Genomic DNA, 23,045 nt, shown 5'->3' on the forward strand with positions numbered 1-23,045 from the left:
CTACCCCTGCCATTTGAGAACTTCTTTCTATGGGACATATCGATCCGACGTCTTGTGAACTATTCCGAGAAACTTCAGCCATTGCTGCTCTGCCATCATCCCTGCCAGTATCCTCCAATCCACCTGGGAAATCTCCTCTGTCATGCCTCTGTAATTCCCTTTATTCCATTGTGATACAGGTACAGCAACACTGGTGCACCTGGGGTGTGTGCTTAGCCCACTGCTCTACTCCCTCTATACCCATGACTCTGTGGCTAAGTATAGCTCAAAGGGTATCTGTCCATTTGCTGACTAAACCGTTGTTGGTGTAATCACAGATGGAAACGAGAGGGCATACAGGAGTGAGATATACCAGCTCGTTGAGTGGTGTCACAGCAACAACCTGGCACTCAAAATCAGTAAGACGAAAGCTGATTGTGGACTTCAGGAGAGTAAGATGAAGGATCAGAAGTGAAGAGAGTGAGCAATTTCAAGTTCCTGGGTGTCAGATCTCTGAAGATCCAACATGTTGATTCAACTATGAAGAAGGCAAGACAGTGGCTATATTTCATGAGGAGTTTGAAGAGTTTTGGTTTGTCACCCAAAAGAACTCAAACTCCCCGAGATGAAGCAGGGAGAGCATTCTGACGGGCTGTATCACTGTCTGGTATGGGGAGGGGGGTGGGACTGAAAGAAGCTACAGTAAGTTGTAAAGGCTATTCGGCCCATCAAGTCTTCTCCTGCATTTCATCATGGCTGATTTATTGTGCTTCTCAATCCCATTTTCCTGCTTTCTCCCTGTAACTATTAATACCCTGACTAATCAAGAACCTATCAACTTCAGCTTTAAATATACCCATTGACTTGGCCTTTGCAGCCTTCTGTGGTAACGAATTCCACAGATTCACTACCTCTGTTCCAAAGCTGTATCCCTCAGTTCTGAGGCTGTGCTCTCTGGTCCGAGGCTCCCCAATAAAGGAAACATCCTCTCCACAGCCACGCTATCTGGGCCTTTCAATATTCAAATATACATGTCAGTTTATTACATCCTGTGAGCGTATGAAAAAGCTCTGGATAAATTTAACAAATGTTTAAGATGCAATTTTCTTTTGTTAATATTAGGTGTAGCTCCCTGGCCAACCTCAGGGTCGCATGGCTCACTGTCGTCTAGGGAAACAGCCCTTGGCCCCGCCAAACTGGGTAATTAGTTTGTGTGGATACTGTGTGATGTACCCCACCCCGCCCAAATAACAGACAACACACCAGATACGATTAAATGATTTACAGTTTATAGATATTACTGAAACTATATAATTAATAGAGAATAAAATATAAAAGGAAAATAAAAGGCGTCACACTTATCAAAGTTCAATCTTTTCGTGTACAAACAGTTGGAGCTCAGGACCCAACATCTTCACCCTGCGACCCCTCGGACCACCTCGACCGGCCACCTGGGACCAACAACGGTGGTCGACCAGATGCCCCACACGAGTCTGTCTCTGTCTCCTCGCCTCGCCGAACGCCTTCCTCGGGGTCTGACCCCGTTAGCGGACATCACAGCACCTGGCCTCTGTCCCTCTCTCCCGCCTTCTGCCTCCAAAACCCCACGCATACAAATCTTCCAGATACACCAAAATCATAACAACTATCCCAATTGGTTCGTAACATCATCTTATCACTGCCTAAACCAAAACAAGTTGCTAGCGCAAAAACTTTCTCAGCGTTTGACATAACAAAGAAGCATTCCCAAGTATAATATAACAAAGAAGCCATTTTAATTAGCCTACGCAATAATATAAGAGACGAAACTTCTTATGGTTTAAAACATTAAAATTGCAATGTCATTGCATACAGGTCCTGCCCAGGTTACAACAGGGTTGGGTTCTGTTCCTGAGAACTGTTAGAAACGTGGCTACCTGACAATGTAACTAAATAAAACCTGACGCACTGAATAGCCTACTTCCGAACCGATGTCTTGTGGTCCTGTGGTCTTGCGCTCTAAAACATAGGACAACATGTATCAATGCAGTCTGTTTAACTCAGCTATTCAGATCTTGGCGTGACCCGAGTTCCCACATGGCAGAAGCTGACTCATTCTTCCCACTGATCTCCCATGTGCTCTCCATATGTACGGAATGTATACAGGTCAACTGTAAGTTGCACAGGACATGTAATCTGTCAACTTCTGCATTGCAGTAAATCAGTATTTGCTTCATATCATTGGAAAGAATCATGAGGAATTCAGAATGAAATCTCAGCTCTTTTATTCTCATAAGATTACCTTTTAATATTCTCTTTACTGATGTTTAGAGCAAGATGCAGTGAGCTGGGTACAGGAGAAGGAAGCAATCTGGGGTGGTGCAGTGTTATATTTAATAGACGAAATAGGAAGCCTGGTAGGGCAAGGTGTCAGGCCATGCAGCCTGATCGGCTTCCTTTATCATAAAGAAATCTGGAGCATGCTTGGATCATTGGATCGTAACATTGTACCTTGTGCCCAATGCACAATGTTGTAGCTGTTCAATTGGTGGGACTGCGTCATTGTAACCGTTCGATTGGCGGGACTACATCGTTGTAGCCTTTCGATTAGTGGGATAATTTGTGTCAAATGTCTTCATTCTTCTATAGGTTATTCAGATTTATTGATTGCATGTACATCGAAATGTACAATGGAGTGCGCTATTTGTGTTAACAACCGACCCACCCAAGGATATGCTGGGGGCGGCTCGCACGTGCTGCCGCACGTTCCAGTGCCTGCATAGTATGCTCAGTAGAACAACACCGAACACAACAAATAACAAAACAACAGCAAAACGAGCCCCTTTCCTCCACAGACACAGATGTGCGCATGCATATACCTCTAACCTCAGGCCTGTTATAACTTCCCTGCATTTTTTCCCCCACAGCAAATTCTGGAGATGGGTGATAGAAGGCCAACAGATGTTTCTGAAAGACAAGGTGTGTAGCTTGTGGTTGATGCTGCCAGTGTTATGTTATTGATGTTTCCGAAGGAGTGGTAATAAGTTCAACATGGTTGTTCCCACCGCTGTCTGTAACGAGTTTGTACATTCGTCCTGTGACCGCATGGGTTTCCCCTCTCAGTCCACTGACATGCTGGTTAGTAGGTTAATTGGTCGTGATTAGGCTAGGATTAAATAGCCGGAAGTATCTCTAAACTTTTTTTTAAAAGAATGCCTAAAAATAAAGTTGTCACCCTGACCTACATCTTTTGGAGAAACAAAGAGCTACAGGGAGGTGGGGGAAAGTCACCTTTCACAGTTCGGATATTAAATGATATAATGTTATATCAGAAATGACGTGATGCGTGTAACACTGATGTTTTAAAGGGGCCATCTGCTTGAGTTGTGAATTGTGGAATAGCACTTGTGTTTTAGAAGTTGATTTCAGAATTAGCCCATTGATATGCCTGGCTTGGAAAATGCGTACACTTCATGGGTCTCATGTCAACTTGACTATATTCTTCATTTATCATGATGAAATTGTAAACTTTATTGAACAAAGAAAATCATGAAAGGTTGGCTTTAGCTTTTGATTTAAAATTGTTGAATTCTTGTCTATTAGGATATTGGGAAATCAGGTACTGTGGTACTTTTAAGTGATTGGTGGCATGGTGGTTACTTGTAGAATAAGGTTAGGTTGTCATTGGCAGAGTATAGAACACAGGATGACTGGCTCACTGTCTACATTCATTTCCCCTTAGCTATTAAAATTACTGAGCTTATTTCCCGTGCTGAGCTGATATTTGTATGGTCGGCTCTGTACTCCAGTAATTCATACTTGCAGGACAGTGATACGTGGCAGTGGCTTCTGTTTGGTGATCTTTCCTGCTTCCCCTGTTTCTCAGTGGTTTTCCAACACTTTCTGCTTTGTGGCCAGACTTTAATTTATTCTGTGATCAAACGTTTTAAGAATAAACCAGCAATGGTTTATTAATTTAGAAGAGAACAAAATGTCAGTTTTTCAGGTTCTTGCCCTTGATGCATCCATTGATCTGTAGTGCAAGTTCCATGCAAGAGGACTATTAAGAAAGGCACTTTGCAATGCCCTCCTCAGTGACACTACACTAGTATGCAGCTGTAGGTGTCACCTTTCTGAATTTGAAGCTGGGGACAGATATTCTCAGGGAAATGTGTAATGGAAATGTGGAGGTACTTGCATGAGGTTCTGGACAGGTTTGTCCTACTGAGGCAGAGAAAGGATGGTAGGGTTAAGGAACCATTGTTGACAAGAGATGTGGAACACCTAGTCAAGTGAAAGAAAGAAGCTTACTTGATGTTTGGGAAACAAGGATCAGACTGGGCTCTGGAGAGTTACAAGGCAGCTGGGAAGGAGCTGAAGAATGGATTTAGGAAAGCTAGAAGTGGGGGGGGGGCATGAGAAGAGCTTGGTGAGTAGGATTAAGGAAAACCCCAAGGTGTTCTACGCATGTGAAGAACACAAGGATGACTAGAGTGAGGATAGGTCTGATCAGAGATGAGAGGAAACATTTGCCAGGAGTCAGTAAGTGGTGGAGGTTCTTACTGAAGACTCTGCTTCAGTATTCAGCAGTGAGGGGATCTTGATGAACGTGAGGCCGGCATAGAATGAGCTGATACGCTGTAGCATGTTGATATTGAGAAAGAGGCAGTGTAGGAACTCTTGAAAATCAATAAGTCCCCAGGACAAGATGGGATATACCTCGGGTTACTACAGGAAGCGAGGGACGAGACTGCTGCAGCGTTGTCCTCACTGGCCACAGGAGTAGTGCTTGTAGTTAATAAACTGAATTATAAATCGTGATTCTGAAGCCACGGGTGGGTAGTGCTGCTGTCAGGCATCAGTAACTCAGTTGGTGCCACATTAAATGAAGGTTCAGTACATTGTCGTGGCATAATTTTATTTATTGAGATACAGTGCTCAGTAGGTTCTTCCGGCCCAGCAACCACGACTTAACGCCAGCCTCATCACAGGACAATTCATCTACCAACTGTGGGAGTTAAGTGGAGCACCCGGAGGAAACACAGGTGGTCATGGGGAGACGTATAAATCCGTTACAGACTGAGTGCTGGTGGCTGGTGCTGGGAATGCTACTGTGCTGTCTCAAATACAGGTCCTTACTGACCCTGCCTTTACAACAGCCCTTGCTGTGCCTGTTGTGGTAAAAGATGTTCGCTAAAGTAGTTCTGGTTCTTTTACAAGCCATTTTATTCTGGATCCTCTCACTGTTGACTGGTCTGCCAATGAGAACGGCTTTGCTCAGTTTGTATCCCCGGTGTCCAGTCTGTCTTCTGTCTCCACAATCTCCTTGATCTTCTCGGTTCAATCAACACAAGTCCCTCACCCCTGGTGTCAGATCCCTCCGTGATCTCGATTCAATCAAGGGCGCAAGTCCCTCACCCCTGGTGTTTTGGAAAATCTCTTCAACACTCTCCAAAATGTACATCTTTCCTGGTGTCACTCCCAGAAGCAGACAAAGTGTTTCAGTCATGCTAGGTCTAGTGATTTATAAAATTCTGTCATATCTTCCCTGCCTCCGTTCATAAAGGTCAGGATACAGTTTGATTAATTTTTAACTACTTTTTCTACATGCCCTGCACTTCCAATGAATTAGGCATATGAATTGCCAGATCTCCATCCTTTGTACCTCTCAGAGAATTGTATTCCTTTTAGGCTAAAACGTAATCAGAGGCCACTTCATTAGGTGCCTCCCATATCTAATGAAGTGGCCACTGTTGTGTGTTTGTGGTCTGCTGCTGCTGAAGCCCATCCGCTTCGAGTTTCTTCGTGCGTTCAGAGATGCCGTTCTGCACACCACTGTTGTAACGCATGGTCATTTAAGTTACTGACGACGTCCCGTCAGCTTGAACCATTCTGGCCATTCTCCTCTGACTTCTCATTAATAAGGTGTTTTTGCCCACGTAAATGCCATTCACTGGATGATTTTGGTTTTTTTTGCACCATTTTCTGTTAACTCTAGAGTCTTGTGTGTTCAAGTCCGAGGAGATCAGCAGTTTCTGAGATACTCAAACCACCCTGATTTGGCACCACAGTCGAGGTCACTTGAATCACATTTCTCGCTCACTCTGATGTTTGGTCTGAGCAACAACTGAACCTCTTGACCATGTCTGCATGCTTCTATGCATTGAGTTGCTGCCACATGATTGGCCGATTAGATATTTGCATTAACGAGCAGCTGCAAGGGGTGCACATAATGAAGTGGCCATTGAGTATATAGCACTTCATATTTCTCAGTGTTAAATCTCAGCTGCCTGTTCCATTAACTAGTTACACATTCCTCAGTGTTAAATCTCAGCTGCCTATTCCATTAACTAGTTACTAGTCTGCGCCCTGATCATTCATTTTGTCTCCCAAGTTTGCCTTCAAATCTGTTGTTAAGTTGCACGTTCCCGATGAGTGTAAGCAAATACAGAAATGGATCTGTATCTGACTTGTTTGCTTTTCCAGTGGATTTCAACAGACTGGGAGGCTGTACCATTGGATCATCTACAATAATAATTAGCCTTTGTTTTATTGGTCGCATAAACAGTGAAAAGCATTGCTTGTGTCAGTGACCAACACAGTCCAGGGATACTCTGAGGTCAGCCCACAGGTGTTGCCAGACTTCTGGCAGGACATAGCATGCCCACAACATACTAACCCTGACCTGTACATTTTGGGACTGTGGTCGTGGAGAGAACGTGCAAACTCCTTAGAGGCAGTGGTGGAATTGCACCCCAAATTCTGGTGCTGTAGAGTGTTATTCCCAAGTGACAAGTTTGTGAATCTTAATTTAAAGTTAATTGGTTCGAGGGTATCTGGAGCAGCATAATCAGCAAAGTTCACTGAGTTAGTCTATGTGATACTGATTTCATCTGGAAAAATCGAAAACCTGCTTCATGGTAATCATATATTATGTTCCTAATTTCCACAGTAAAAGTTGAAGATGTAGTGGGAAGTCATATTGAAGACCCAGTTACTTTCTGGGGTCAGGTAATGCATAATTAATTGCACTTGTATTGAGTAAGATACTATTTTCTGTTTACAGTTATGTAAAGAGTTTGCACATTTGCAGTATTGTGACGCCACTAGGAACTTAAGCTGATAATTCCACTTTATACAATTAACTATACAAGGTACACGAGAACAAACCAATGTAGGACTTGCACGGTGAGCGGTAGGGCACTGAGGTGTATAGTAAAAAGGGATGAGGGAATGCAGATCCATAATTCCTTCACAAGTACATAGTGTCATAATGAAAGTTTTAGGCACATTGGCTTTCATCAATCAAAGTACTGAGTACAGGAGATGGGATGTTATGTTGAAGTTTTATAAAATATTGATGAGGCCTAATTTGGAGTATCCTGTGCAGTTTTGGTCACCTACTTAGAAAAAAGATGTAAATAAAGTTGAAAGATTGCGGAGAAAATTTACAAGAATGTTGCCAGGTCTGGAGGACCTGAGTTATAAGGAAAGATTGAATGTAGGTTAGCACTTTATTTATTCCCTGGAGCATAGAAGACTGAAGGGAGCTTTGACAGAGGTATACAAAATTGAAGTGTTTAGATAGGGTAAATGCAAGCAGGCTTTTCCACTGAGGTTCAAAGTAAAAGTACAATGTAAATTTTATTATCAAAGTACATATGCCATCACATACAACCCTGAGATTCATTTTCCTGCGGGCATAAGACAAAGACAAAGGAGCAGAAGTCGGCCATTCGGCCCATCGAGTCTGCTCCACCATTCTATCATGGGCTGATCCAATCTCCCATTTAGTCCCACTCCCCGCCTTCTCACCATAACCTTTAATGCCCTGGCTACTCAGATACCTATCAATCTCTGCCTTAAATACACCCAATGACTTGGCCTCCACTGCCGCCCGTGGCAACAAATTCCAACAGACTCTGGCTGAAAAAATTTCTTCGCATCTCTGTTCTGAATGGGCGCCCTTCAATCCTTATGTTATGCCCTCTCGTACTAGACTCCCCCACTATGGGAAACAACTTTGCCACATCCACTCTGTCCATGCCTTTCAACATTCGAAATGTTTCTATGAGGTCTCCCCTCATTCTTCTAAACTCCAAGGAATACAGTCCAAGAGCAGACAAACGTTCCTCATATGTTAACCCTCTCATTCCCGGAATCATTCTAGTGAATCTCCTCTGTATCCTCTCCAACGTCAGCACATCCTTTCTTAAATAAGGAGCTCAAAACTGCCCACAGTACTCCAAGTGAGGTCTCACCAGCGCCTTATAGAGCCTCAACATCACATCCCTGCTCCTATACTCTATTCCTCTAGAAGTGAATGCCAACATTGCATTCGCCTTCTTCACCACCGACTCAACCTGGAGGTTAACCTTAAGGGAATCCTGTACGAGGACTCCCAAGTCCCGTTGCATCTCAGAACTTTGAATTCTCTCCCTATTTAAATAATAGTCTACCCGTTTATTTCTTCTACCACAGTGCATAACCATACACTTTCCAACATTGTATTTCATTTGCTACTTCTTTGCCCATTCTCCCAGTCTATCCAAGTCTCTCTGCAGACTCTCTGTTTCCTCAGCACTACCGGCCCCTCCATCTATCTTTGTATCATCAGCAAACTTAGCCACAAAGCCATCTATTCCATAATCCAAATCGTTGATGTACAATGTAAAAAGAAGCGGCCCCAACACGGACCCCTGTGGAACACCACTGGTAACCAGCAGCCAACCAGAATAGGATCCCTTTATTCCCACTCTCAAACAGATCCTGCCAATCAGCCAACGCTCTATCCACGTATGTAACTCTCCCGTAATTCCATGGGCTCTTATCTTGTTAAGTAGCCTCATGTCTGGCACCTTGCCAAAGGCCTTCTGAAAATCCAAATATACAACATCCACTGCATCTCCCTTGTCTAGCCTACTTGTAATTTCCTCAAAAAGTTGCAATAGGTTTGTCAGGCAGGATTTTCCTTTAAGGAATCCATGCTGAGTTCTGCCTATCTTGTCATATGCCTCCAGGTACTCCGTAACCTCTCCTTGACAATCGACTCCAACAACTTCCCAACCACCGATGTCAAGCTAACAGGTCTATAATTTCCTTTTTGCTTCCTTGCCCCCTTCTTAAATAGCGGAGTGACATTTGCAATTCCAGTCCTCCGGAACCATGGAGAATCTATCGACTTTTGAAAGATCATCGCTAATGCCTCTGCAATCTCCACATCTACTTCCTTCAGAACACGAGGGTGCATTCCATCTGGTCCGAGAGATTTATCTACCTTTAGACTATTCAGCTTCCTGAGTACTTTCTCTGTCGTAATTGTGACTGCGCTCACTTCTCTTCCCTGCCACCCTTGAGTGTCCGGTATACTGCTGTCTTCCTCAGTGAAGACTGATGCAAAATACTCGTTCAGTTCCTCCGCCATGTCCTTATCTCCCATTACAATTTCTCCAGCATCATTTTCTATCGGTCCTATATCTACTCTCACCTGTCTTTTACTCTTTATATACTTGAAAAAGCTTTTAGTATCCTCTTTGATATTATTTGCTAGCTTCCTTTTTGGTTCATCTTTTCCCTTTTAATGATCTTCTTAGTTTCCTTTTGCAAGCCTTTTAAAAACTTCCCAATCCTCTGTCTTCCCACTAATTTTTGCTTCCTTGTATGCCCTCTCCTTTGCTTTAACTTTGGCTTTGACTTCTCTTGTCAGCCACGGTTGCATCCTTTTTCCATTTGAATATTTCTTCTTTTTTGGAATATATCTGTCTTGCACCTTCCTCACTTCTCGCATAAACTCCAGCCACTGCTGCTCTGCTGTCCTTCCCGCCAGTGTCCCTTTCCAGTCAACTTTGGCCAGTTCCTCTCTCATGCCATTGTAATTTCCTTTACTCCACTGAAATACAGACACATTGGATTTCAGCTTCTCATTCTCAAATTTCACAGTGAACTCAATCATGTTATGATCACTGCCTCCTAAGGGTTCCTTCACCTCAATCTCTCTAATCACCTCTGGTTCATTATACAATACCCAATCCAGTACAGCCGATCCCCTAGTGGGCTCAACAACAAGCTGTTCTAAAAAGCCATCTCGCAGACATTCTACAAATTCTCTCTCTTGAGATCCAATGCCGACCTGATTTTCCCAATCCACTCGCATGTTAAAATCCCCCACAATTATCATAACACTGCCCTTCTGGCAAGCCTTTTCTATTTCCTGTTGGAATTTGTAGTCCACATCCCTGCAGCTGTTTGGAGGCCTATAAATAACTGCCATCAGGGTCCTTTTACCCCTGCTATTCCTTAGCTCAACCCATAAAGATTCTGCACCTTCCGATCCTATATCACCTCTTTCTAATGATGTAATATCATTTCTTACCAATAAAGCCGCGCTTCCCCCTCTGCCTACCTTCCTATCCTTCCGATACACCGTGTATCCTTGGACATTCAGCTCCCAGAGACATGCTTCCTTTAGCCAGGTCTCAGTGATGGCCACAATATCATACCTGCCAATCTGTAGCTGTACAACAAGATCATCCACCTTATTCCTTATGCTGCGTGCATTTAAGTACAACACCTTAAGACCAGTATTTGGTACTTTTTGCTTTGATTGCACTGCAATTCATCCCAATGGCTACAAATTTGCCCCATCACCTGCCTGTCTTTCCTGAAATCTTTACTGCTCATTATCTTAGATTTGTTTCTGTTTCCCCCCCCCCCCCTCCGCTCTATCATTCCGGTTCCCATCCCCCTGCTAACAACTCTATTAAACTTTCCCGCCAGGATATTGGTCCCCTTCGGGTTCAGGTGTAACCTGTCCTTTTTGAACAGGTCATACTTCCCCCAGAAGAGATCCCAATTATCCAAGAATCTGAAGCCCTGCCCCCTACACCAGTCTCTCAGTCACGCATTCATCTGCCTGATCCTACCATTCTTGCCCTCGCTAACACGTGGCACAGGTAGCAATCCTGAGATTACTACCCTGGAGGTCCTGCTTCTCAGCTTCCTTCCTAACTCCTGGAAATCTCTCTTCAGGACCTCCTCCCTTTTCCTCTCAATATCATTGGTACCAACATGTACCAAGACAGCTGGCTGCTTGACCTCTCCCTTCAGAATATTCTGGACCCGATCCGAGACATCCCTTACCCTGTCACCTGCCAGGCAACACACCATGCGGGTATCTCTGTTAGGCTCACAGAATCTCCTGTCTGTTCCATACTTAACAAATCTACAGAATAGTAACTGTAAACAGGATCGATGAAAGATCGAGTAGAGCATAGAGAAAACAAACAGTGCAAAATAAATAAATAGTATTAAATAATGAGAACATGGAATAACAAGATAGAGTCTGTAAAGAGATCATTTGTTGTGGGAACATCTTAATTGATGAGTGTAGTTATCCTCTTTTGTTCAAGAGCCTGGTGGTTGAGGGGAAGTAACTGATCTTGAACCTGGTGGTGAGAGTCCTGAGGCCCTTGTACCCTCTACCTGATGGCAGCAGCGAGAAAAGAGCGTGGCCTGGGTAGAGAGGATCTTTGATGGATGCTGATTTCCTGTTGACAGTGAGTGTCTCACGCAGATGTGCTCAGTGGTTGGGAGGGCTTTACCTGTGATCTGCTGGGCCAAATCCACTACCTTCTTCGGATTTTCTGTTCAAAGGCATTGGCGCTTCCTTGCCGGGCGGTGATACAGTCTGTCAATGTACTCTCCCCTACACACTATAGAAGTTTGTTAAAGTTTTAAATAGCATGCCAATACTTCCTGAAGTGTCTGTGAAGTAGAAGTGCTGTCGTGCTTTCTCTGCAATTACATTTATATGATGGGTCCAGGACAGGTCCACTGAGATAGTGACCCAGGAATTTAAAGCTACTGACCCTCCCCACCTCGGATCCTCTGAGGACTGGTTCTTGGCAGTGTGGAGGATCTGAGAGCTCTTGGGGTCCGTGTCCATTGGACACTCAAAGCTGCTGGGCAGGTTGACAGTGTTGTTAAGAAGGCGTATGGTGTGTTGGCCTTCATCAACCATGGGATTGAGTTCAAGATCCGTGAGGTAATGTTACAGCTATATAAGACCTTGGTCAGACCCCACTTGGAGTACTGTGCTCAGTTCTGGTCACCTCACTACAGGAAGGATGTGGATACCATAGAAAGAGTGCAGAGGAGATTTACAAGGATGTAGCCTGGATTGGGGAGCATGCCTTATGAAAATAGGCTAAGTGATCTTGGCCTTTTCTCCTTGGAGCATCAGAGGATGAGAGGTGACCTGATAGAGGTGTATAGGACAATGAGAGGCATTGATCGTGCGGATAGCCAGAGGCTTTTTCCCAGGGCTGAAATGGCTAACATGATGGGGCATAGTTTTAAGGTGCTTGGAAATAGGTACTGAGGGGGCGTCAGGGGTAAGTTTTCCACAGAGTGTGGTGGGCACGTGGAATGCACTGCTAGCGGTGGTGGTGGTGGAAGTGGATACAATGGGGTCTTTGAAGAGCCTCTTAGATAGGTACGTGGAGCTTAGAAAAATAGAGGGCTATGTGGTAGGGAAATTCTAGGCAGTCTAGAGTAGGTGATAGGGCCAGCACAATACTGTGGGCCGAAGGGCCTGTAATGTGCTGTAAATGTCTTATGTTCATAGACCTCTGGTTTCCCTCTCCTGTCTACAATCAGCTCCTTGGTCTTGCTGACATTATGATACCACTCGGCCAAATTTTCCTCCTTCCTCCTGGATGCTGAGACATCACCCTCTTTGATACAGGCCAAACAACGGTGTCATCAGCAAACTTGATAATGGTGTTGGAGCTGTACTCAGCCACACAAGTTGGATGAGAATAGAACTAGAGGTGATGGGTAAAGGTGAAATGTTCAAGGGGAACATGAGGAGGAACTCTTCATTGATGATGAGAGTGTGCAGTGAGCTGCCCGTGGATGTGGGCTCAAGTTCAACATTTAACAGTAGTCTGGGTAGGTACGTGGATGGGAGGGTATGGTGGGCTGTGCTTCAGGTGGGACTAGTCAGATTAATAGCTCAGCACAGACTAGATGGGTCAAAGGCCTGTTTCTGTGCTGTAATGTTCTACGATTGCCTCAGAGATATAGACTGCTTTTTCCATGAGTTTTATGAGTTGTTTGTGTATCCTGCCTCTTCCAAGCAAGAAGCAATCATCCTGGAACCATAAATGTGAAGATGGACTGAGTGAGGTGATGATCATCTCTGTGACCTTCAGCTGTAGGTCCAGTCATGGATGGAGATGAGCACAGCAACATGAGTTACTTTTGGTCTGAGGCAGAGGAACGTGGACAGTGTAATAGGGACTGTTTGGTGTGAGACAGAAGAACGTGGACAGTGTAACAGGGACTGTTCTGTCTGAGACAGAAGAACGTGGACAGTGTAACGGACTGTTTGGTGTGAGGGAGAAGAACGTGGACAGTGTAACAGGGACTGTTTGGTCTGAGGCAGAAGAACGTGGACAGTGTAACAGGGACTGTTTGGTCTGAGGCAGAAGAATGTGGACAGTGTAACAGGGACTGTTTGGTCTGAGAGAGAAGAATGTGGACAGTGTAACGGACTGTTTGGTCTGAGGCAGAAGAACGTGGACAGTGTAATAGGGACTGTTTGGTCTGAGGCAGAAGAACGTGGACAGTGTAACTGGGACTGTTCAGTCTGAGACAGAAGAACGTGGACAGTGTAACGGACTGTTTGGTCTGAGGCAGAAGAACGTGGACAGTGTAACAGGGACTGTTTGGTCTGAGGCAGAAGAACGTGGACAGTGTAACGGACTGTTTGGTCTGAGGCAGAAGAATGTGGACAGTGTAACAGGGACTGTTTGGTCTGAGAGAGAAGAATGTGGACAGTGTAACGGACTGTTTGGTCTGAGGCAGAAGAACGTGGACAGTGTAATAGGGACTGTTTGGTCTGAGGCAGAAGAACGTGGACAGTGTAACGGACTGTTCAGTCTGAGACAGAAGAATGTGGACAGTGTAACGGACTGTTTGGTCTGAGGCAGAAGAACGTGGACAGTGTAATAGGGACTGTTTGGTCTGAGGCAGAAGAACGTGGACAGTGTAACAGGGACTGTTTGGTCTGAGGCAGAAGAACGTGGACAGTGTAACAGGGACTGTTTGGTCTGAGGCAGAAGAACGTGGACAGTGTAACAGGGACTGTTTGGTCTGAGAGAGAAGAATGTGGACAGTGTAACGGACTGTTTGGTGTGAGGGAGAAGAACGTGCACAGTGTAACAGGGACTGTGGTGTGATGTGTCATTCGAACATGGAGCCGTGCAGGCACTTTGACCCACCATGTTTTAACTACTGACCTTTCAATCCACTCACTGATCGATCTCAAGCTTCTCTCTGTTGCATGCTGATGTTTTTGATCCAATGTTTTTTCAGAAATCATGACAGGCACAAACCTATTGCCTCTCAATCATTTTTTTAGGTGCCATACAGCAAGAAAATTGAAAACGGAAGGTGATGGTGGAGAGCTGTAGTAAGTGAAGGGTGAGGGAAGCACAAAATTGGCAGAGCTCTGTGATGGGCTGTCCTTGTTCCCCATAGATAAATGTTCCCTTCAGCCTGGCTGATAATCAATAACCCCTATTCAAATCATGCAGTACCAAGAGACGTTTCTGGAATCATATCAGTGTAACCTGCAGGGGCCACACCGTATATGCTGCATACTGTGACCACTGGGAAACATGCTGAACCGTGAGGTGTGTGAAGTAGTTCTCATGGTACTAGTAGGTCATTTGTTAAGCTGCGAAGAAAATGCCATTTAAGCAGTCTAATTCAGCATCTCCTGCACAGCTCCCTGTTTTTATGTCATAGTTTATTCAACACTCCTAATGTATCTCACCAGTTGTAACCTTTCTTTCTTAATGCTGGGTAAGTTATGAAGGATATGCCAGCGGCTGGAATTAAATCTTGAAAATGGTCAAGCACACTGAGTAATTGTTTAAGTGTTGTTAAATTTGAATCTCATTTAAACACAAAGTTAGTAAAACTATCTGCTTTGCAGCACACACAGAATGATTGAGTTCCTCCAACATTTTGTGTGTGATGCTTTGGATTTCCAACGCCTGCAGAATCTGTCGTGTTGGTGATTTGCTGAATTCTTTCTTGTCTCTGCTTCATTTCCAGAGCATTCATTTAATTCAAGACCTTTTGAAGATGTCTTCTACTTTGACAGACATTTGTCCATTTGCTGCCAAAGTGTTTGGAGATCCGGTTCCAGAAAAGGTATTTCGCATTTAAACCAAATTCATTGAGATCCAAATCAGGTTTATTACCACGGACACGCTGTACAGCGTGAAACGTAAACGTTGCTATAGGCTACAAGTAAACAGTGGAAAAAGAGGAAAATAGTGAAGTGGTGTTCATGGAGCAGGCCAGCACAGACCAGGTGGGTGAGGGCTCCTGAGTGTGTGTGGGGGGGGCAATGAGTTGGGAGGAGGGGCTCGTGGGTGAATTGGGAGGGGCAGGGGGTGCTCATGGAGGGTGGAGAAGGTTGAGGTGAATAGTAGCTATGAAGGAAGGGTTTGTTAATCATAAGTGACAAGTTTGCGAAAGAAGGAAGCGGAGAGCATTGCTGAAATCGAAGAGTACACCAAACAGATTAGCGCTGCACAGGCCATTTGGCCGACAGTGTCGTGCTGATCTTGATGCCAGTTTACAGAAACTATCCTTGAGCCCACCTCATAGTTCTCACGTGCACCTGCAGTGGTTAAATGCAGAGTATTAAAGGTAGCGATTCTGTCTGTAGCCATGTTACTGATAATGACTACCAAGCATGCACCTTGGATTGAAATTCCTGATGTACATGGAGTTGAATTTCATCCCGAGCCTCACTTTCTGTTGGGGAGTGGATGGTGGAGACGGGGCGGTGTCTGCGTTGGGGAGTGGGTGGAGACAGGTAGGCGTCTGCGTTGTGGAGTGGGTAGAGACGGGGTGGTGTCTGCGTTGGGGAGTGGGTAGAGACGGAGTGGTGTCTGCGTTGTGGAGTGGGTAGAGACGGGGTGGTGTCTGCGTTGTGGAGTGGGTTGAGACGGGGTGGTGTCTGCGTTGGGGAGTGGGTGGAGACAGGTAGGCGTCTGCGTTGTGGAGTGGGTAGAGACGGGGTGGTGTCTGCATTGGGGAGTGGGTGGTGGAGACGGGGCGGTGTCTGTGTTGGGTAGTGGATGGAGACGGGGCGGTGTCTGCGTTGTGGAGTGGGTAGAGACGGGGTGGTGTCTGCGTTGTGGAGTGGGTAGAGACGGGGTGGTGTCTGCGTTATGGAGTGGGTAGAGACGGGGTGGTGTCTGCGTTGGGGAGTGGGTGGTGAAGACGGGGCGGTGTCTGCGTTGTGGAGTGGATGGAGACGGGGCGGTGTCTGCGTTGTGGAGTGGGTAGAGACGGGGTGGTGCCTGCGTTGGGGAGTGGGTGGAGACAGGTAGGCGTCTGCGTTGTGGAGTGGGTAGAGACGGGGTGGTGTCTGCGTTGGGGAGTGGGTGGAGACAGGTAGGCGTCTGCGTTGTGGAGTGGGTAGAGACGGGGTGGTGTCTGCGTTGGGGAGTGGGTGGTGGAGACGGGGCGGTGTCTGTGTTGGGTAGTGGATGGAGACGGGGCGGTGTCTGCGTTGTGAAGTGGGTAGAGACGGGGTGGTGTCTGTGTTGTGGAGTGGGTAGAGACGGGGTGGTGTCTGCGTTATGGAGTGGGTAGAGACGGGGTGGTGTCTGCGTTGGGGAGTGGGTGGTGAAGACGGGGCGGTGTCTGCGTTGGGGAGTGGATGGAGACGGGGCGGTGTCTGCGTTGTGGAGTGGGTAGAGACGGGGTGGTGTCTGCGTTGGGGAGTGGGTGGAGACAGGTAGGCGTCTGCGTTGTGGAGTGGGTAGAGATGGGGTGGTGTCTGCGTTGTGGAGTGGGTTGAGACGGGGCGGTGTCTGCGTTGTGGAGTGGGTAGAGACGGGGTGGTGTCTGCGTTGGGGAGTGGGTGGAGACAGGTAGGCGTCTGCGTTGTGGAGTGGGTAGAGACGGGGTGGTGTCTGCGTTGGGGAGTGGGTGGTGGAGACGGGGCGGTGTCTGCGTTGTGGAGTGGGTAGAGACGGGGTGGTGTCTGCGTTGTGGAGTGGGTAGAGACGGGGTGGTGTCTGCGTTGTGGAGTGGGTTGAGACGGGGCGGTGTCTGCGTTGTGGAGTGGGTAGAGACGGGGTGGTGTCTGCGTTGGGGAGTGGGTGGAGACAGGTAGGCGTCTGCGTTGTGGAGTGGGTAGAGACGGGGTGGTGTCTGCGTTGGGGAGTGGGTGGTGGAGACGGGGCGGTGTCTGTGTTGGGTAGTGGATGGAGACGGGACGGTGTCTGCGTTGTGGAGTGGGTAGAGACGGGGTGGTGTCTGCGTTGGGGAGTGGGTGGTGGAGACGGGGCGGTGTCTGCGTTGTGGAGTGGGTAGAGACGGGGTGGTGTCTGCGTTGTGGAGTGGGTAGAGACGGGGCGGTGTCTGCGTTGTGGAGTGGGTAGAGACGGGGTGGTGTCTGTGTTGGGGAGTGGGTGGTGGAGACGGGGTGGTGTCTGTGTTGTGGAGTGGGTAGAGACGGGGTGGTGTCTGCGTTGTGGAGTGGGTAGAGACGGGGTGGTGTCTGCGTTGTGGAGTGGGTAGAGACGGGGTGGTGTCTGCGTTGTGGAGTGGGTAGAGACGGGGTGGTGTCTGCGTTGTGGAGTGGGTAGAGATGGGGTGGTGTCTGTGTTGTGGAGTGGGTAGAGATGGGGTGGTGTCTGTGTTGGGGAGTGGGTGGTGGAGACGGGGTGGTGTCTGTGTTGTGGAGTGGGTAGAGACGGGGTGGTGTCTGCGTTGTGGAGTGGGTAGAGACGGGGCGGTGTCTGCGTTGTGGAGTGGGTAGAGACGGGGCGGTGTCTGCGTTGTGGAGTGGGTAGAGACGGGGCGGTGTCTGCGTTGTGGAGTGGGTAGAGACGGGGCGGTGTCTGCGTTGTGGAGTGGGTAGAGACGGGGTGGTGTCTGCGTTGTGGAGTGGGTAGACGTGGGGTGGTGTCTGTGTTGGGGAGTTTTTTTTAAAATTTTTTTTTTACAAAATTCTTTATTACAAATGTCGGTGCTATACAATATTTACAAACCCAGTGACTAACACATTTACTACACTACAAACAGACAACACATGTTAAACCAGTATATTGCCATCCTCATCAATGATGACATTTACACCCCGCGGAGCCCAACGGTCCCGGAACATCTCGATGGTCGCCGTGGACTGTGCGTATTCCTTTTCAATGTTCACCCGGGCACGAACATACCCCCTAAACATAGCTAGGCAGTCCGCCCGGGGAGAACCTCCTGCCACCCTTTTCCAGGAGCCACGGCTGGCAATTTTCGCCAGCCCCAGGAGCAAGTTGACAAGGACATCCTCATCCCTCTGTGCCCCCCTCCTTACTGGATGACCATATATGAATAGGGTGGGACTGAAATGCAACCAGAAGGCGAGAAGCAGCCCACGCAAATACGCGAAAAGGGGCTGCAGCCTCACACACTCCACGTACATATGGTACATGGTCTCCTCCAGCCCGCAGAAGTGACACGCGGCTGGGAGATCCGTGTACAAACTAAAGAACTTATTGCAGGGCACCGCTTTATGCAGCACCCTCCAGCCGAGATCCCCAAGGTGCATAGGGAGGACTCCCTTGTAGAGGGACTTCCATTGGGGACCCCCCTTCACCTCCAGGTGGAAAGACTGACCGCCATGGCGTGTCGGGACGGTGGACAAATGCTAGGAAGTGGAGGGTGTGGAGCAGCAGCCCATAAAGGTACCTCCTGCCTGCATCCCTGAATGGGATTGTGGGTGTTGATGAAAGACGGCTCAAGTTGTGTGGATTCGTCTCTCGGGTAAGGCTGCGGGGCCTGGGCCCGACAAGCAGCTCAGCCCGAGTCGTTCCACACACCTGAGCCGCACTGACATCCGTTGAGACAGGGCAAGGGTCGGCCAGGACCCTGCCCTCTGCCAGAGGAGGGGATTCCCGGCCTGAGGCAACCATGTTCCAGACTCTCAGTAGGTCCTGATAGAAGCCGGGCAGCCTCTGCAAAGCAGCACGGCTGACGCCCGCCGGTGGTAGCTGCATATCTTCGGCAAGACAGCAGCCCCTCCGGAGGAAGAAAGTCGCCAACACGTGCCACCTGGGAGGGTGCTCGGCGTACAGGAATCTCTGCAGCGTCCTGAGGCAGAGAGCCGCCAGTCGTGTGCGTACACACACCAGCGACTGTCCGCCCTCTCCTTCTGGGAGACTCAGAACCACTGCAGAGACCCAGTGCTTCCTGTTTCCCCAGAAGAAGTCCACTAGCTTCCTCTGCATTCTTGCGACAAAAGGGGCGGGGGGGCCAAGGTGACCATCCGGTACCACAACATGGAGGCCACCAGCTGGTTTATGACCACCACCCTGCCTCGATAGGAAAGCACCCTGAGAAGGCCTGACCAGCGCCCTAGCCGGGCCATGACCTTTGTCTCCAGGTCCTGCCAGTTCGCCAGCCAGGTCTCCCCAGAAGGACTCAGGTAGACTCCCAGATAGAGAAGACGTCTGGTGCTCCACTCAAAAGCTCTCATCTCCTCCGGCAGGGAGTCCACCTGCCACTGGCCTACTAAGAGTCCGGAACATTTCGCCCAGTTGATCCTGGCGGAGGATGCCGCCGAGAAAACATCTTGGCACTCGCGCATCCTCCGCAGGTCACAGGGGTCTGTCATCATGAGGAGTACGTCATCGGCGTAGGCCGAGAGGACGACCCCCATGTCCGGTTCGCGCAGAACCAGACCTGTCAGCCTTCACCGAAGAAGGCCGAGGAATGGCTCGACACAGATCGCATACAGTTGACCGGACATGGGGCACCCTTGACGCACTCCTCTTCGGAAGTGGATAGGTCCTGTCAATGATCCGTTAATCTTAACTAGGCACTCTGCGGCAGAGTACAGGAGCCGAACTCGGGCCACAAAGTGTGGTTCGAGCCCAAAAGCCTGCAGGGTGCCCACCAGGAAACTGTGGTCCACTCGGTCAAAAGCCTTCTCCTGGTCAAGAGAAAGAAACGCTGCCAGGGTCCCAGTCTCCTGGAGTAGGTGGATCAGGTCCCGTACTAGGTGGACATTGTCCTGGATGGAGCGGCCCGGGACTGTGTAAGATTGGTCAGGATGGAGCACCTGTCCAATTACCGAACCCAGACGGTTGGCCATTGCCCGAGCGAAGATCTTGTAGTCCGCGCACAAGAGGGAGACCGGCCGCCAGTTCTTTAGCAGGCGGAGGTCTCCTTTCTTGGGCAGTAGTACCACAACAGCTCTTCGCCATGAGAGGGGCATTTCTCCGGTGGCTAGGCTCTCCCCTAGGACAAGGCTGTAATCATCCCCCAGGACATCCCAAAAAGCCTGATAAAACTCAACACTCAGTCCATCCAAACCAGGGGACTTGCCCCTCCGGAGTTGCCGAAGGGCAGTGGACAGCTCCTCCCGAGTCAGGGGGGCATTCAGACGCACTGCGTCCTCTGGGCTGACCTTGGGCAAATCCTTCCAGACCTCATTACACGCCTCCGCATTTGACGGATCAGGCGAGAATAAGGACCAATAGAATGAACGGACCTCGTTGTTAATTCCATCAGAGTCCGTGATGGAGGAGCCATCGGCAGCCAGCAGCTCCACTAGCTGCTTTTGAACTCCCCGCCACCTTTCCAACGAGTAGAAGAAGGGTGAGCCACGGTCCAAATCCTGCAGCATTTGGATCCGTGACCTCACGTACGCACCTCGGGACTGCTGAAGCTGCAGGTTCCTTAGTGCGTCCTTCTTCTCCTGGTATTCCTGCCACAGCTGCTGGTCTCCAGCGGTCGGACCGAGGCGGGACTCCAGGTCAAGCAACGCTCTCTCAAGCCGCTCAACTTCAGATCTCCGCCTCTTTGTTGACCCCCTAGTGTACTCTCGACATAAAAACCGGATGTGGGCTTTGCCCACACCCCACCATAGCCGTGGGGAGCAGAACTCTCTCCGCCTCTCCTTCCAGGAGACCCAGAAAGCTCGGAACGAATCCCAGAATCGGCTGTCCTCCAGCAGCCGGTTGGTAAAATGCCAATACCCGGATCCCACCCGAGGGTGTAGTGGAATAAATTCCATCCACACAAGGTGATGATCCGAGCACGACACCGGCCACATGGAGGATGCCGACACGCGGGAGACGTAGGCCCGAGAGATGTAAATGCGGTCTATCCTGGAACCTCCTTCTCTAGACCTTCTCGAGAAGGCGCTAGAGTTGGGGTGAAGATTCCGCCAGCTGTCCACCAAGTCAAAGGAGCCGACTAGCTCCTTTAACTTTTTTGCCGATGCTGGGTCGTGTTGGAGGCCCGAACGGTCCTCCGCCTCGAGGGTACAATTGAAATCTCCCCCGAGGATGACAATCCCCAGGATCGATGGAGCTCAGCAGGGTGGACAGCTGGCAGAATAGGCGCGTCTGCATCACACCGCGCCTGGGAGCATACACATTGATAAAATGCAATGGTACGCCATCCAGACGCACAACCAGGTGGAGCAGACGGCCGGGCACAACGTCCTGGGCTCTTTCAATTACTGGCTGGAAGGTCGGGGCCAACAGGATCGCCACCCCGCTAGAAATGGAGCTGAGGTGGCTCATGTAGACCCCGCCCCGCCACTCCAGGAGCCAAGCAGATTCGTCCCCAGGGATGGTATGGGTTTCCTGCAGGAAACTCACCGTATACTGCCCATCCCTGAGGGCTGAGAGATTGTTATGCCTGCGAAGAGGACCCCTGCTGCCGTTTACATTGAGACTAGCTATGGTAAGCTTCATGGCGGGAGCACACTGGGTCTCAGCAGCTGTGCCATTGGGGAGTGGGTGATGAAGACGGGGCGGCGTCTGCGTTGGGGAGTGGATGGTGGAGACGGGGCGGTTTCTGCGTTGTGGAGTGGATGGAGACGGGGCGGTGTCTGCGTTGTGGAGTGGGTAGAGACGGGGTGGTGTCTGCGTTGGGGAGTGGGTGGTAGAGACGGGGTGGTGTCTGCGTTGGGGAGTGGGTGGTAGAGACGGGGTGGTGTCTGCGTTGGGTAGTGGATGGAGACGGGGCGGTGTCTGCGTTGTTGAGTGGGTAGAGATGGGGTGGTGTCTGCGTTGGGGAGTGGGTGGTGGAGACGGGGTGGTGTCTGCGTTGTGGAGTGGGTAGAGATGGGGTGGTGTCTGTGTTGTGGAGTGGGTAGAGACGGGGTAGTGTCTGCATTGTGGAGTGGGTAGAGATGGGGTGGTGTCTGTGTTGGGGAATGGACGGCGAAGACGGGATAGTGTCGGCGTTGGGGAGTGGGTGACAGAGGTGGGGCGGCGTTTGCGTTGGGGAGTGGGTGGTGGAGACGGGACAGTGTCTGCGTTGGGGAGTGGGTGGTGGAGACGGGGCGGTGTCTGCGTTGGGGAGTGGATGGAGACGGGGCGGTGTCTGCGTTGTGGAGTGGGTAGAGACGGGGTGGTGTCTGCGTTGGGGAGTGGATGGAGACAGGTAGGTGTCTGTGTTGTGGAGTGGGTAGAGATAGGGTGGTGTCTGCGTTGAGTGGGTGGTGGAGACGGGGCGGTGTCTGCGTTGGGTAGTGGATAGTGGAGACAGGATGGTGACTGCGTTGGGGAATGGATGGAGACGGGGCGGTGTCTGCGTTGGGGAATGGGCGGCGAAGACGGGATGGTGTCGGCGTTGGGGAGTGGGTGACGGAGACGGGGTGGCGTCTGCGTTGGGGAGTGGGTGGCAGAGACGGGGTGGTGTCTGCATTGGGGAGTGGATGGAGACGGGGCGGTGTCTGTGTTGTGGAGTGGGTAGAGACGGGGTGGTGTCTGCGTTGGGGAGTGAATGGAGACGGGGCGGTGTCTGCGTTGTGGAGTGGGTAGAGACAGGGTGGTGTCTGCGTTGGGGAGTGGATGGAGACAAGTAGGTGTCTGCGTTGTGGAGTGGGTAGAGATGGGGTGGTGTCTGCGTTGGGGAGTGGGTGGTGGAGATGGGGCGGTGTCTGCGTTGGGTAGTGGATGGAGACGGGACGGCGTCTGCGTTGGGGAGTGGATGGTGGAGACAGGATGGTGACTGCATTGGGGAGTGGATGGAGACGGGGC

General features: G+C 49.3%; 1 protein-coding gene across 1 annotated transcript in view; it reads left to right on the forward strand.

The window, feature by feature from the left end:
* The first annotated feature begins 892 nt into the window (after nucleotides 1-892).
* The window catches only part of stk31 (serine/threonine kinase 31), a 151,605-nt gene continuing 129,452 nt past the window's right edge, over nucleotides 893-23,045 (forward strand). Inside the window, exons 1-4 of the mRNA XM_072282982.1 lie at nucleotides 893-1,179; nucleotides 2,886-2,937; nucleotides 6,911-6,969; nucleotides 15,085-15,183. Coding sequence (XP_072139083.1) covers nucleotides 1,132-1,179; nucleotides 2,886-2,937; nucleotides 6,911-6,969; nucleotides 15,085-15,183 — 258 coding nt within the window. The 5' untranslated portion in view covers nucleotides 893-1,131. The remainder of the gene's footprint in view (nucleotides 1,180-2,885; nucleotides 2,938-6,910; nucleotides 6,970-15,084; nucleotides 15,184-23,045) is intronic.

Source organism: Mobula birostris, chromosome 19 (genome assembly GCF_030028105.1).
Source record: "Mobula birostris isolate sMobBir1 chromosome 19, sMobBir1.hap1, whole genome shotgun sequence".
Classification (NCBI taxonomy): domain Eukaryota; kingdom Metazoa; phylum Chordata; class Chondrichthyes; order Myliobatiformes; family Myliobatidae; genus Mobula; species Mobula birostris.